This window comes from Suricata suricatta, chromosome 2 (assembly GCF_006229205.1).
Source record: "Suricata suricatta isolate VVHF042 chromosome 2, meerkat_22Aug2017_6uvM2_HiC, whole genome shotgun sequence".
In the NCBI taxonomy this organism is placed as follows: Eukaryota; Metazoa; Chordata; class Mammalia; order Carnivora; family Herpestidae; genus Suricata; species Suricata suricatta.
This window is the reverse complement of record NC_043701.1, coordinates 22454288-22468741: the sequence shown is the minus strand read 5'-3', so window position 1 is coordinate 22468741 and position 14454 is coordinate 22454288. Positions and strand designations below refer to the sequence as shown.

Below are 14454 nucleotides of genomic sequence, written 5' to 3'. Positions count from 1 at the left end.
TATGTAGCCCAATGAATTGTACATATACGTTCTGTTTTTCTTTTCAACAAATACTTAATGACCTACTCGAAGAGATATAAGGACAGATGAGACCATGTCTTTGCCCTAAGAATCGTATATTGCAGTTGAGAAGAAAAGACACATATGCAAATAATGATAATACAAGGGTATAGATGATAAAAGCCACAACAGATCAGAAAACTACATTCAGTGCACAAGTAAGCAGCTTATAAAAGTTCAGATTCCATGAGAGATCACTTGCAGCTGAGTTAATCAGCCTTTGTTGGGAACATGACATTTAACTGGGGTATGACAACGTTTTAACAGATGGAGAAGAGTGTAAGGTTTTCACGACGATGAAGATGGGAAGTAAAGTTTAGATGCAAGATAGATCAAAGCGTAGTTGGAAAATGGTGAGACTTCCAGTTTGACTAGATCAAGAAGTGCTTACTTCTGGTCTCTTCTTTTTCCCTTAAGTCCAATTTTACATCCATCATACTCTTGTCCCCTTTATTTGTCCTCTTTGGTATATCAAGAGCAAAATGACCACCAAAGACAAAGGAGTGGAGGAAGGGGCTGAAGATGATGTTAATCAGTGAAGAAAGTCAAGCCAAGGAGTAAAGCAGAATGAGAGAGTTTGGAAATGGGGAAAACCAGCATCTTGTTTTCAAAATTTAGGGGCACCCCTTTTTTCAAGTTTAATGATTTCTCTTTGTTACCTTTTCTCAGGATTTCCTGTCTTTGCCTGGAAAGGGGAGTCAGAAGATGACTTTTGGTGGTGCATTGATAGATGTGTGAATGTGGAGGGCTGGCAGCCAAACATGGTGAGTTAGATTTCTGCTGGTATAATTTCTGAGGGATCTGGTGGGGACAGAGTCGGGAGCTCTGGCAGGGGAGAGAGTGTCTTGACAGGAAGGATGGAAAATGCTTCCTTTTCTATCTGATGTACTTGTGTTTCCAGCAGAACTGGGTGCTTATGTTTAGGGTACCCTGAGAATACTGAACATAGCCTCAAAGTGCTCTAATTGTTGGTGCTGATCTTAGAAGCATTTATATTCATCAGCAACATTAAAATACTGCACAGGGTTCACACGTGGCTGTTTCAAAAGCAAAGTTAATGAGTTACCATTCCCTTCTACTACTTACCTCTTGTCCAACAACAGTAATCCAAATGTATGTGCATGTACGTGTGGTGCGTGCATGTGCGCGCACACACACACACACACACACACACACACACACACACACAGAGCTCCTATGGTGCTGAGCTTTCCTTTAGAGTTACATGTTGAATTTCGAGTAAACCTGAAGAGATTCCAAATTCAAATTTCTTCTCTTTATTCTGTACTTGAAGAACGATGACTAGGCAAAATGTATGGGGGTTTTAATTTTGCTTCATTTTATTACTGCTCATCCCAACAGGTCATTTTTGAAAAGATTAACTTTTTGAAGGCTGATAGTACATTAGAGTTCACTGAGAAGCAAGAAGCTGCAGAAAGTATGAGATACTCCTACTTCGTAAACATTCCTGTATATGAAGGAGAGGAGAAATTAGGGATCAACTGGAAAAAGAAACCTTGGCGCTCTACTCCAGCTATTGTTTGCTGCTAATTGCAGAGCAGGCCTCACTTGGTGCACAAAGAGAGAAGCTTTCTCTTTCTGGATTCTTTGATCCAGGTTACATTGCAGCGTGTGCTGGTGTGAGGAAGCTGGGTTAATACCCTGCTTAAACGCAAGGAGGAATCAGCTGTGGATGAGTCAGCTCGTTCCCACAGAGTTTAACAGGGACTGGAAGGAGTTTGACTGTCAGACCTAAAGGAGATATGCCAGGGGGTTTCTATGGGGAATAAAACATTAATTTTAGAGTGGAGAACTTGAGGACGACATGGGATTGCAACCAGAGAGCCTTGCCTTGGATCCCTGCTCTTAAATAAACTTGAGTTAAGTCAGAGAAAAGAGATCAAGAGCAAGACTAGAAGCAAAAAATGAGTTTAGGTGCTAGACATGAGGTGGGGGAGTCTGTGTACCCATGGGTCCAGGGAGGCACCATGGGCGCTTGTGGTGGAGTTGATATTTGATGAGACTCCAAAATGGGTACATGCCAGTAGGGAGCAATTCAGTTCTGTGGGGACTTCACAGGAATAACGATTTGGAAAGTCCTGCTAAGCCTTTCTGACAGTTAGGTGAAGGGCTGAATGAAGTGCTACAGCCTAGGTCTAAGAGCATTCTAAGCTGGTCTTTCTTTAGCTTACTGAAAATTTAAAAAGTTTCCCCTGCTGATGAGAGTTTCAGTGGGCACGGCATTGTGTTTCTCTTTAATCCCAACCTGAAATAGTGATGAGCTGTTCAGAGGCATGCTTACACACCTACATGCCGCACAGTTCCCTAGTTATTTTTAATTCGGTTTATAAAGAGTGTGAGGTTTTGCTAGGCAAAACCCTTCAGTGCTGCCTGATATTTTGGGTACGATAGTGCCTATGCTTTGGGAAAAGTGAAGGATTAACAAATTCAATTTTGGGAGATGGAATTAACAAATTCATTGTTCTGGGAGAGAGACTAATTATCTGGCTTTATTTAAACTAAGCTTTAACTGAATATAATTGAAGTCCTGAATGTAACTGGTAGAAATATACTAACATCAAAGTCAGGCTTTCTAAATATCTACAGTGCATTCAAGAACTAGTTGTCTAGATAACCACTTAAACTATTAGTTCATAAGAAAATTCTCATTGCATTGCCTTTCGATACAGTAGATGTGTTATGTGGGAAGGTCATTTGGCTGTGAGAATTATAGCTGGCCTTTCACAAATCCTCATTGTCTTTTACTTCAGTATAATGACTGGTCATTATATTGGCTTTAAGTTACTTTGCATAACCCTATGGGAAATTTGAAATATCTATAAATTGGCAGAAATTGGGATAAAAGACCCCAAGCAACACCGGAATCCCTGAGCCTTCAGCAAAATAAATGACATTATTGATGTTTATTATTGCAGATACTGGATGATGGAGGGGATCTTACTCACTGGATTTATAAGAAGTATCCTAATATGTTCAAAAAAATCAAGGGCATAGTAGAGGAGAGTGTTACAGGAGTCCATAGGTAAGATCTGACATAGGCATACCTGGGTTTATGCAGCCTAGATATATACTCTGATAATCACACACCTATAGAGTACATTATTTTAAAAATTGGAACCTGCTATGAGGTGATGAGATCTGAGTCTGCACACTTGTTTTTTTAATTAACAATGCAAATAACAAACCTAAAATTGGGTGTGGAGGACAGGTAAGGCAACAAGTGTGGTCCACATGTTTTCTAGTCATTGTAATGCAATGACTGCTTGTCCTTTTTAGATGAATTCATTTTTTCCATAGGTGTTTATTTAACTTGTACAACAAGCCAGGAACTACTCTAGGAACTATGCTAAGGATGTAGCAGTGGGCAAAACACAACCAAAACCTGGATCCTCATAGGGCTTACATTTTGACTTCAAAAACAAGGATTTATGGTTCTGTTTCTCAAATGAGCAGTAATTCCCTGAGTAAAATTGAAATGATTTCTGTTTACTCTTATTCACTCAACAAGAACTGAAAGTATGAAATGAGTTTTAGGGAAGTGAATTCTGAGTAAGCCACCATCACTGCTTCAATATATTGTGATCTTTTTTAATATGCTATTACCTTCAGACTCTTAGAAAGGGATACATTTTGAATAAAACACCTGGTTCTAATTTTTAGTCGATTCAACTTAAAATGAAACTTATATATAGATATACATATTTATAGGTATTTGTACTGAGATGATAAAATCGAGACTATTTGAAAGTTAAATTGTTGCATTAGAGTAGCAGGACTAAATAGTACTTAAAGTTATTCTTTCTATAACCTAAAGGAGGGAGTAAAAATAAGCAATTTACTTTTTTAGTTTTTATTTTTTATTTTGAGAGACAGAGAGTACACGTGGGAGTGTGAGCAGGGGAAGGGCAGAGAGAGGGAATCCCAGGCAGGCTCAGTGCAGAATCCAAAGCGTGGCTCCATCTCACGAACCACGAGATCATGACCTGAGCCGCAATCAAGAATCAGACCCTTAATCAGCTGGGCCACCCAGGTGCCCCAATAAGCGGTTTTAAATTTTGCATTTTAATACTTGAAATTTAGAGTTGGGTCAAAGATTTTCCTCACATGCCTTGTGACTAAGATCTTTATTTCCAAGCAGTATACAGACTCTAGAAAGGTAGTCTTTATTTCTCTATGTACACCTACTGAGATGAAACTAGTGTGTCTCATGCTATCATGCCTACAATCAACATATTTCTGTAATTTGTTATGAAACTGACAGGAGATTGCATTATCTCACTGTTTTGTGTTCTTCTTGATGTCCCTCACCCTCAGGCTGTACCAGCTATCCAAGGCCGGGAAGCTGTGTGTTCCAGCCATGAATGTCAATGACTCTGTTACCAAACAGAAATTTGACAACCTCTACTGTTGCCGTGAATCAATTCTAGATGGGTAATGTTTTATTATCTTTGCAGTAAACTTGAGTTGTTGAATGGAAGTTCTGAGTTTTTCGGTTTTTGTTATCTCTGGAAATGATTCATGTAGCACCTCTGGATCTGTCACTATATAATACTAGGTATTTTATAACCCAGATCTACCATGGCTATCCCCCTTAAAAGCACATCTATTTTACTTAAAAAATCAGACTGGCCTCTATTTATTGGTGGCAAAACTTTTACTTTGTGACCCTATCAGCCCTGCAAGAGACAGTAACTAAAGTCCTAAACAGCTGAGTATCTTCTATGATTGGGGTAAAGGTTCCTAGTGTTCCTATTCTAGGTCACATTACCAGTTTTTAAACTCCAACTAGCATGGGGCACCTGGGTGGCTCAGTCGGTTAAGTGTCCAAGTTTGGCTCAGGTCATGATCTCGTGGCTCATGAGTTCACGTCCTGCATGAGGCTCTGTACTGACAGCTCAGAGCCTGGAACCTGTTTCAGATTCCGTGTCTCCCTCTTTCTCTGCCCACTCCCTGCTCACAGTGTGTCTTTCTCTCTTTCAAAAATAAACAATCATTAAAAACAAAAGTTTAAACTCCAACTAGCATATAATTCTCTGGCCATCCGAAAAACTGTGTTGAGCAAAGAGTCCACCCCAGAAGCATGTCATGTTTTTCAAATCTATAAGGACTGCAAGTCTGACAAAATTTCCTTAGGTATATACCAAATACTGTACTGTGTTCTTCCAATACCCAGTTTCTGTTTCTGCACTTGTATCCAGATACCTCTTCATCCTTGTTCAGAAGGCTCAGTAATTCCCTATGTAAAACTATTAAGTTGGTTTAGAATATTGCCAAGTCAAATGGTTTCTATCATGTTTAGGTTAGTGGAAATGCTAACAAGGGGCCTGTGAGCCACATTACTAACCAGTCTGGACCCTAGGCAGTTGACAACACCACAGGTGTTAGAGCCAGAAGGACTGTCTTGGTGTGACTCTTGGCTCTATCATTTAGTCTTGGACGAGTTATTTAACTCTCTGTGTGCCTGGTCCCTTATCTGTAATATGGTGACAATAAGAGCTACATTATAGAGTTATTGTGAGGACTAAAGGAGATAAGGTATGAACCTGGTGTTCAATGTTAGTTCCCTTGCCCTTCTTTCTAGAACCCTATACAGTAAGTTCTAGGATTAAGTTAGATCTTAGGGGAAACTTTCTGCTTTCAGATCTTTTTGGGGGGAGGTGGGGAAGATATTCAATGCAAATTCAATTTATTGGTAATGATTACTTCTATAGAGCCAATAGTATTATCACATAGATTGGACATTTAAGTGAATTATCAATCTATCAATCAGTTTATAGACTGTCCCTTGTTCTGGCTACATAGAAGTGTTAATAGCTTACATGAATAGCTTCGCACCTGATACTCCTTTGGGAAGAGAGGCAGAAAGGCTTGAGAGTAAAGCAGAGGAGGCTCATCAATATGAGCCTCAATCAATATGATCTGTTGACTTTTTTTTGCTTTGATGCCATTCCAGGGCCGTTCTTCTAACCATGACTTTTGAGTGTGGCAGTAGCGCAGTAGCACGCAGCAGGAATTGCCTCTGTACTTAACTGATGTTTTTAAAATTTAATTAATTAACGAATATTAACATATACTTATAGTAGTTTCAGGTTTATAATTCAGTGATTCTGCAGTAAATGCAGTTCTTAATCACCATCACCTATTTCACGTATCTTCCCACCCACCTCCCCACTGGTAACCATCAGTTTATTCTCTATAAGTGAAATCATATGGTATTTGTCTTTTCCCGACTGCCTTATTTCACCTAGTGTTATACTCTTTAGCTCCATTGGTATTGTTGAAAATGGCAAGATTTCATTCTTCGTTATGCCTGAATTATATTTGAGATTTATTGAGTTTCGTTGCGGTTCATGGAGTTGTACTAGTTCCTACTGAGTGGAGTTGTCAAATCATCAAAAAGACAGAGTTCCTACACTGCCTTTAGGGCGTTTATAGAGTGTTTTCTACAGGAAAGGTAAACCGGTAAGTGAACACAAAGAGTCACAAATATCTATAGGAACTGTCTATCTCAGAATAGGCTGGTTTTAGTTGAAAACTTTCTTCTGCCTAGTGAGGGATTCCTAGAGAAAGGACACTGGCTAAATCTAAAGAGAAACCAGAAACTGCTCCTATAAGTTCTTCCAAGAGGCTTTAAAAACAATAAGGACATTATTCTAGCTTCATAGAGAACCAGAGACAAAGAAGTAAAACATATTTGAGAAAGAATCAGCCCTAGAAAACTCACTATCTTATGTAGTTGGTATTGGTGTGTTCAAAGCTCTTCGCCATCTAGTTGCCCGTTACCCTCTGGGCTGAATTAACAAGGGACCTATTAGCCATTCTTTTTTTTTTTAAGTTTATTTATTCATTTTGAGAGAGAGAAAGAGAGAGAATGAGAATGATCGGAGGAGTGGGGGGGGGGAGAGAGAGAGAGAGAGAGAGAAGCTTAAGCAGGCTCCACGCTTAATGTGGAACTTGATGAGGGGCTTGATCCCACAACCCTGGGATTTTTACCTGAGTCAGAGTCAATAGTTGGATGCTGAACCTGACTGAGCCACCCAGGTGCCCCATGGCCATTCTGATACTACTAAATGTAGCACTCGTTTATCAGTGTTATCTTATGCTTCTTTGTCATTCAATAAGCTAGAATAATGTTTCCATTAAGCTAGAACTTTATCTCCTATATAAAAATATGTTATTTTTATTTTCTTCTATTTTTATTTCCAAAAGTTATATAACAAATGTATATTGCTTTTTGTTTAAAAGTTACTTGGTAATCTATAGTTTCCTCCTTTCTGCACCACTCCCAAAACAAGAAGAAAAAAGAAAAAAAACCCTCACATATAGATAGATTAGATAGCATGGAGTGATAGAGAACCTATTTTATCCACCTTTCTTTCTAATCATTAGATAATACAGAAACAAACATGAAACCGAGGGACCCTATCTAATCTCCAAGCAGAAATGAGAGATTTTTCTGATTTAATGGTTTTTCTTCCCCTAGACTTAAAAGGACAACAGACATGATGTTTGGTGGAAAGCAGGTGGTTGTCTGTGGCTATGGAGAGGTAAAGCTTAACCTTTCACTTATTAGCTGTATAAAATGTTATTTTGGTGAAATAAACTAGACTTTTTCATTTAATAGGTGTGAGAAACATTCACTTACCACTCTAGATGGGAAAAAAGTAACTTTAGAGACCTTCTAGTTAAAGTACAATCTTTCTTTTTCCCTTTGCATTTTTGCCATTTTTCTTAAGTTGATTTTCTGACTTATTCCAGTGCACTGTTTGTGATGTTCTCTTAGCTTATGTTTTGATTATAAATCATGAGTGTGGGTGTTCTTATGTACATGCATGTGCCAAACAGGGGCTAGGAGTTTGTTTATGAACTGCATTCACTTATTTGTTTGTTCTAATTTTTCCTCCAAACATGAATCTATTCAGTGAAATTCCTTCTGGGGGTGGAAAATGGGGTGCAGTATACCAGAAGCTCTGAGATGTTGTTTTCTCACTGACTTTCCTTATTGTGCGTACTTTCTTCCCTCTTCAGGTGGGGAAGGGGTGCTGTGCTGCTCTAAAAGCCATGGGCTCTATTGTGTATGTAACTGAGATTGACCCTATCTGTGCTCTTCAAGCCTGGTAAGCTGCAAAAGCAAACTTGCTTTTTCCTCTGTGCCACCATCTAACATCGGATCTTGTCATTGTCACCAAAGAATGGCCTGGTTAATGCCACATTTTGTCTTAGAGGGGCTCAGATCCTGAGAGATGCTGCCATTAAATGTAAGCTTCCCTCTTTCAAAGATCAAGGAGCTCTACCCTGAGAGAGCAGAGACTATCAGAGAAACTGAAATTTAGAATTCCTGTGGAAATAATAAGAGGGGATGCCTTGAGCCAGAGAACAAGTAGTTCCTTCCCTTATCCATGTATAATTCGTCTCCCTTTTTAAAAAATGTTTATTTTATTTTTAAGAGAGACAGACAGACAGACAGACAAACTGAGCCTGAGCAGGGGAGGGGCAGAATGAGATCGGAAGCAGGATCCCAGGCTCTGAGCTGTCAGCATAGAGTCCAATGCGAGGCTTGAACCCACGAGCTGCGAGATCATGACCTGAGCTGAAGTCAGATGCTTAAAATCGACTGAGCTACTCAGACACTCCCTGCCAGCCCCCTGTTTTTTTTTTTTTTTTTTAAGTGAGCTCTACACACAGCATGGGGCCTGGAATCATGACCCCAAGAGCAAGAGTCACATGCTCTAACTGAGCCAGACAGGCACCCCAACTCTTCTCCCTGTGAAAAAAGGATGACTGTGGCGCCTGGGTGACTCAATTGGTTAAGTGTCCAACTTCAGCTCAGGTCATGATCTCATGGTTTGTGGGTTCAAGCCTCATATCAGGCTCTTTGCTGACAGCTCAGAGCCTGGAGCCTGAAGCCTGCTCTGTATTCTGTGTCTCCCTTTCTCTCTGCCCCTCCCCCACTCATGTTCTGTCTCTGTCTCAAAAATAAATAAAACATTAAGAAAAAAAGAAAAGGATGATCAATAAAAATAAGTTGGCATCAGATCCTTTCTGATGTGATGTGCTGAAAAGAACACTTCTGTGATATTCTTCCCCTAAATGTATAACCTGAATCTCATCAGGAGGAAACATCAGGCATATCCAAATAAAATCTGCTGTCTCTGAGTGAAGGGTGTATAGGAGTTTGTACTATTTTTGTAATTCTTAAGTTAGAAATTATTTTAAAATTTAAAGTTAAAAAATAGCTCTTGTCTCATCCATAAAATGTGGCTAATGATACCTACCTCAAAGAGTTGCAAAAGTTCAGGGTGCCTGGGTGGCTCAGTTGGTTGGGCATCTGACTTGGGCTCAGGTCATGATCTCGCAGTCCATGGGTTCGAGCCCCACATCTGGCTCTGTGCTGACAGCTCAGAGCCTGGAGCCTGCTTCAGATTCTGTGTCTCCCTTTCTCTCTCTACCCCTCCTCCACTCACTCTCAAAATAAAATAAAGACAAAAAAATTTTTTTAAAGAGTTGCAAAAGTTCAGTAAAATAATTATATAATTACATATGATTATACATTATATAACAATATATAATCCCATAGAGTGTTGAACTGCTGTCACATAATAAATGCTTGCTAACTGGTAGATATTATTAAAATTGTCTCTTGCCATCCTCATCAGGATGGAAATACTACTGTCCCTGAAAACCAGTGCAGAGCTCCAGTGTCTGTAGCCTCCATAACCCACCCAGTCTTTACCATTAATCCTCCAGAGGAAGGCACCCGGGATAGAAGAAGTCATGGCATAAAGATTTTGTTATACCCATTTTCCTGTGTCTTTCTAGTCCTCCCACATCCTAGCCGTGAACCACAAGTTTCTTCAACAGAGTTGTTAGCCTTCTCTAAGTCAGGGTTCATTAACATGTTTTAATACTGATTGAGAGACTGATTCAAATTCTTAGAGACATGAACTGATCACTTACTGTATAACAGGTACTGTGCTCTGTGTTTAGGATGAATAAGATGAATATATGAATGAGGCAAGGTGCCTGCTTTTAGGAACACACAAATAACCACTGTGAGTAGAATAAGTGCTGTGATGAGGGCAAACAGCATATGCTTCCTGGGATCCAAGGGAGAAATATCTAACTAAAGAGCAAAGAGGCAGCGTAGACAGAAATGTTAATAGAGCTGAGTCTTGAAACTTGTGTAAGTGGGTTCTTAGTTTGGAAGTAAATTCCAGGTACAAGGAACATGTCACAAGGAGCATAGTCACTGAGGAAGGAGAGAACAGGGCATATTTAAGAAGATGGAATTTGGAGGAGGGGTAATATCTGAGGTAGGAATCATATGTGAATATAATCATATATCTGCATAAATATTTAGGTCTTATCCTGAGAACAGGCAATCTTACTGAAGTATTTTAAGCAAGGAAGTGACATGATCTAAGTTGCATTTAGGAAAATTACTCTGCAAAATAAATGAGACATAAGCCTAGAGATGATGAGGTTGGGCCAGGGGCTACTGTAGGAATCCAGGTAAGAACATAAGCAAAACCAGCATATATGGAGAGGAAGTGACCAACTCAAGAGATTATAAGGAATTAAGGGAAAACAACAATTAGGGAGAAGCAGTAGGCTAGGATAAGGGTCAAGGGCAGAACTCTACAGAGTACCAACATTTAAAGATTAAGATTGAGAGGGAATATTCAGAAAAGTAGAAGGAAAGAACAGTATCATGGACTCCAAGGAGTAGTTTTAAGAAGGTAAATAAGGGGCGCCTGGGTGGCTCAGTCGGTTAAGCCTCCAACTTCGGCTCAGGTCAGATCTCACGTTCGTGGGTTCAAGCCCCGCATCAGGCTCTGTGCTGATAGCTAGCTCAGAGCCTGGAGCCTGCTTCTGGTTCTGTGTCTCCTTCTCTCTCTGACCCTCCTGCTCTCATGCTCTGTCTCTCTCTGTATCAAAAATAAATAAAACATTAAAAAAAAAAGGTAAATAATGTTTAATGTAGCAGAGAAAATTAAATCATATAAGAGTCTGAGAATTTGGGGGTGGGGGATACATCCAGGAGATTGTTGATGATCTTGGGGAGAGTAGTTTCAATGGCATAGGATTCAGTGGCTAAATTATACTTTCTAGAAACTCAGTTGGGGAAACTCCTGGTAAACCCTGGCTCCTTGTTTTTAAGAAGAATTGAGTTGCAGTGATATTAAGGAAACTTTATTTTGTCCTGAATTAACTAAGGAAATGGTTTGAATTTTTCACTGATAAGCATAATCTAGCTATATCAAGAAGTGACAATGTAGGTACCAAAGGAACTTGGTAATAGCTTTTGAAGTTCTGTGGCAAAAGGCTCCCCAACTGCTATTTTTAGGTTAATTGATCATGCTTTATTTTTACAGTATGGATGGATTTCGACTGGTGAAATTAAATGAGGTCATCCGACAAGTGGATATTGTTATTACCTGTACAGGTATGATTTGGACATATACAATATACCTTTTGGCACTTGGGAATGTTTTCGTGGAACAAGTGAAAAATAACTAGAAACTGTTCTGAATAAAACTAAACTCTAGAAGCCAGATATAATGGGGCGGGGGTTGCCTGAGTGGCTTACTCAGTTAAGCGTCCAACTTCAGCTCAGGTCATGATGTCATGGTTCACAGGTTCAAGCCCCGTGTTGGCTCTGTGCTGATAGCTCAGAGCCTGGAGCCTGTTTCTGATTCTGTGTCTCCCTCTCTCTCTGCTCCTCCCCGACATGTACTATGTCTCTCTCAAAAATAAATAAAACATTTAAAAAAATTAAAACTTAAAAAAATAAAATAAAAGCCAGATACAGGAGATACAGGGGCACCGAAGTGGCTCAGTTGGTTAAGTGTCCAACTCTTGATTTCAGCTCAGGTCTTGATTTCACATTGTGAGATCGAGCCTCTTGTTGGGCTCTGCACTGACAGCAAGGAGCCTACTTGGGATTTTTTCTCTCCTTCTCTCTCTGCACCACCCCCCACCCCGCTCACTCACTCTCAAAATAAATAAACATTTAAAAAATAATAATCAAAAAAATTAAAGCCAGATGCAGATGTCTATAAAACTAGTCAATCTTTTACATTCTTCCTACCTCTTTAGAGCTCTGACCAAAAGTATAGATCATCTAGGTCATCGCTGGAGGAACGTTTCTCTCCATCCCTTTTAACTCTTCTATACCTCCATCCATCCTCAACTACCAAGGAGATGACCAGAAATAAGTTTTATTTGGGCATCCAGATCTTACATTTGTACGCTTGATTTTTTAGTTTACCTCCAAAAGTTATGTATATTTCTCTCTAGTCTCTATAACTAAAGAAGGCCTAAAACAAAATTCAGTTAGAGAAAATGGGAAAGACAGCTGTATTAATTCCCAGAGGTGGATTGGAGTTTTAGGGAGGAATATGCAGAAATGGCTAGTTTCCTTCACTGAGATACTTATTTTGTCTTTATGTAGGACCATAAACTGCTAGAACACTGGTTTTTATTTGTAATTATAATGTAGAGGAGGAAATTTGAATATTTAAGAATAAAAAAATGGGGCGCCTGGGTGGCTCAGTCGGTTAAGCCTCCGACTTCGGCTCAGGTCAGATCTCACATTTGTGGGTTCGAGTCCCGCATCGGGATCTGTGCTGACAGCTAGCACAGAGACTGGAGCCTGCTTCCGGTTCTGTGTCTCCTTCTCTCTCTGCCCCTCCCCCTCTCATGCTCTGTCTCTCTCTGTATCAAAAGTAAATAAAAACATTAAAAAATTATTAAAAAAAAAAAAAGAATAAAAAAATACTTGTACCGTCAGGGTGAGATGGGAGCAGAGAAGAGGGACCATAAGAAACTGTTCTTGCTTCACATCAGTCCCCTCATGTCTTTTTTTAATAGCTTTATTGAGATGTGATTCACATATCATACATTTCACCCATTTAAAGTATACAATTCAGTATTTTCTAGCAAATTCACAGGGCCATAAAACCATCACAACAATCTAACTTTTTATTGAGCTACCACATACCATACAATTTACCCTTTTAAAGTATATAGCTCAGTGGTTTTTAGTGAAGTTGTACAATGTCTGATTCCAGAAGCTTTTCATCACCCCACAAAGAAATTCCACACCATTAGCAGATAGTCCTCATTCTTTCCTCTAGCTCTCCCCAGCCCTAAGCAACTACCAATTTCCCTGTTTCCATAGATTTGCCTATTCTAGACATTTCATATCCATGGTCTTTTATAACTGGCTTTTTTCACTTAGGATAGTGTTTTCAAGTTTCATCCATATGGTAGTATGTGTCGGTATTTCATTCCTTTTTGTTGCTGAATTATATTTCATTTTAAGGATATACCACCCTTTACTTATTGGTTGATGCGCACTTGGGATGTTTTTACTTTTTGGCTATTTTGAATAATGTTGCTATTATGAACATTGTGCAGAGTGTTTTTTTATCAACATGTTTTCCATCCTTGTGAATATATATACCTGCCTATATATACCTTGGAATTGCTGGAACATATGATAACTCTACTTTTAATATTTTGAGGAATTGCAAGCTTTTCCAAATAGACAGCACCATTTTACAACCCACCAAGGATGTGTGGGGGTTACAATTTCTCAACATCCTTGCCAATATTTGGTATTGTTGCTTTTATTATAGCCATCCGAGTAGGTGTGAAATGGTGGTCCACTGTGGCTTTGGTTTTTCTTTTTTTGTTTTTTTTTCTTTTTTTTGGCTTAGTTTTGAGACAGAGAGAGATAGAGCATGAGTGGGGGGGCAGGGGCAGAGAGAGAGCAGGAGACACAGAATCTGAAACAGGTGGGAGGGGCAGAGAGAGAGTGGGAGACACAGAATTTGAAACAGGCTCCAGGTTCTGGGCTCGAACCCATGGACCACAAGATCATGACCCAAGCCAAAGTCAGACACTTAGCTGACTGAGCCACCCAGGTGCCCCTGGTTTTGGTTTTTAAAGACTTTTATTTCCAAGTAATCTCTACTCCCAGCATGAGGCTTGAACTCACAACCCCAAGACCAAGAGTCACACGCTCCACTGACTGAACCAGCTAGGAGCCCCTCAAAAAAATGTGGTTTTGATTTGCATTTCCCTAATAACTAATAATGTTGAACATCTTTTTTTATGTTTTATTTATTTTTGAGAGAGAGAGACAGAGCGAGCAAGTGAGCAAGTGAGAGAGAGAGAGCATGAGTGGGGCCGGGGCAGAAAGAGAGACACAGAATCCCAAGCAGGCTCCAGGCTCTGAGCTGTCAGCACAGAGCTCAATGTGGGGCTCAAACCCACAAACCGTGAGATCATGACCTGAGCCGAAGTCGGACACTGAACCAACTGAGCTACCCAGGTGCCCTAATGTTGAACATCTTTTCATGTACA

At 39.7% G+C, this 14454-nt stretch overlaps 1 protein-coding gene across 4 annotated transcripts in view; it reads left to right on the top strand.

Annotated features, from left to right (window-relative positions):
- The window catches only part of AHCYL2 (adenosylhomocysteinase like 2), a 168496-nt gene that overhangs the window by 140825 nt on the left and 13217 nt on the right, over positions 1-14454 (top strand). For all 4 annotated transcript variants that reach the window (XM_029923693.1, XM_029923692.1, XM_029923707.1 and 1 more), the window contains exons 6-11: positions 730-824; positions 2997-3103; positions 4396-4512; positions 7565-7628; positions 8110-8198; positions 11457-11527. In XM_029923693.1, coding sequence (XP_029779553.1) covers positions 730-824; positions 2997-3103; positions 4396-4512; positions 7565-7628; positions 8110-8198; positions 11457-11527 — 543 coding nt within the window. The remainder of the gene's footprint in view (positions 1-729; positions 825-2996; positions 3104-4395; positions 4513-7564; positions 7629-8109; positions 8199-11456; positions 11528-14454) is intronic.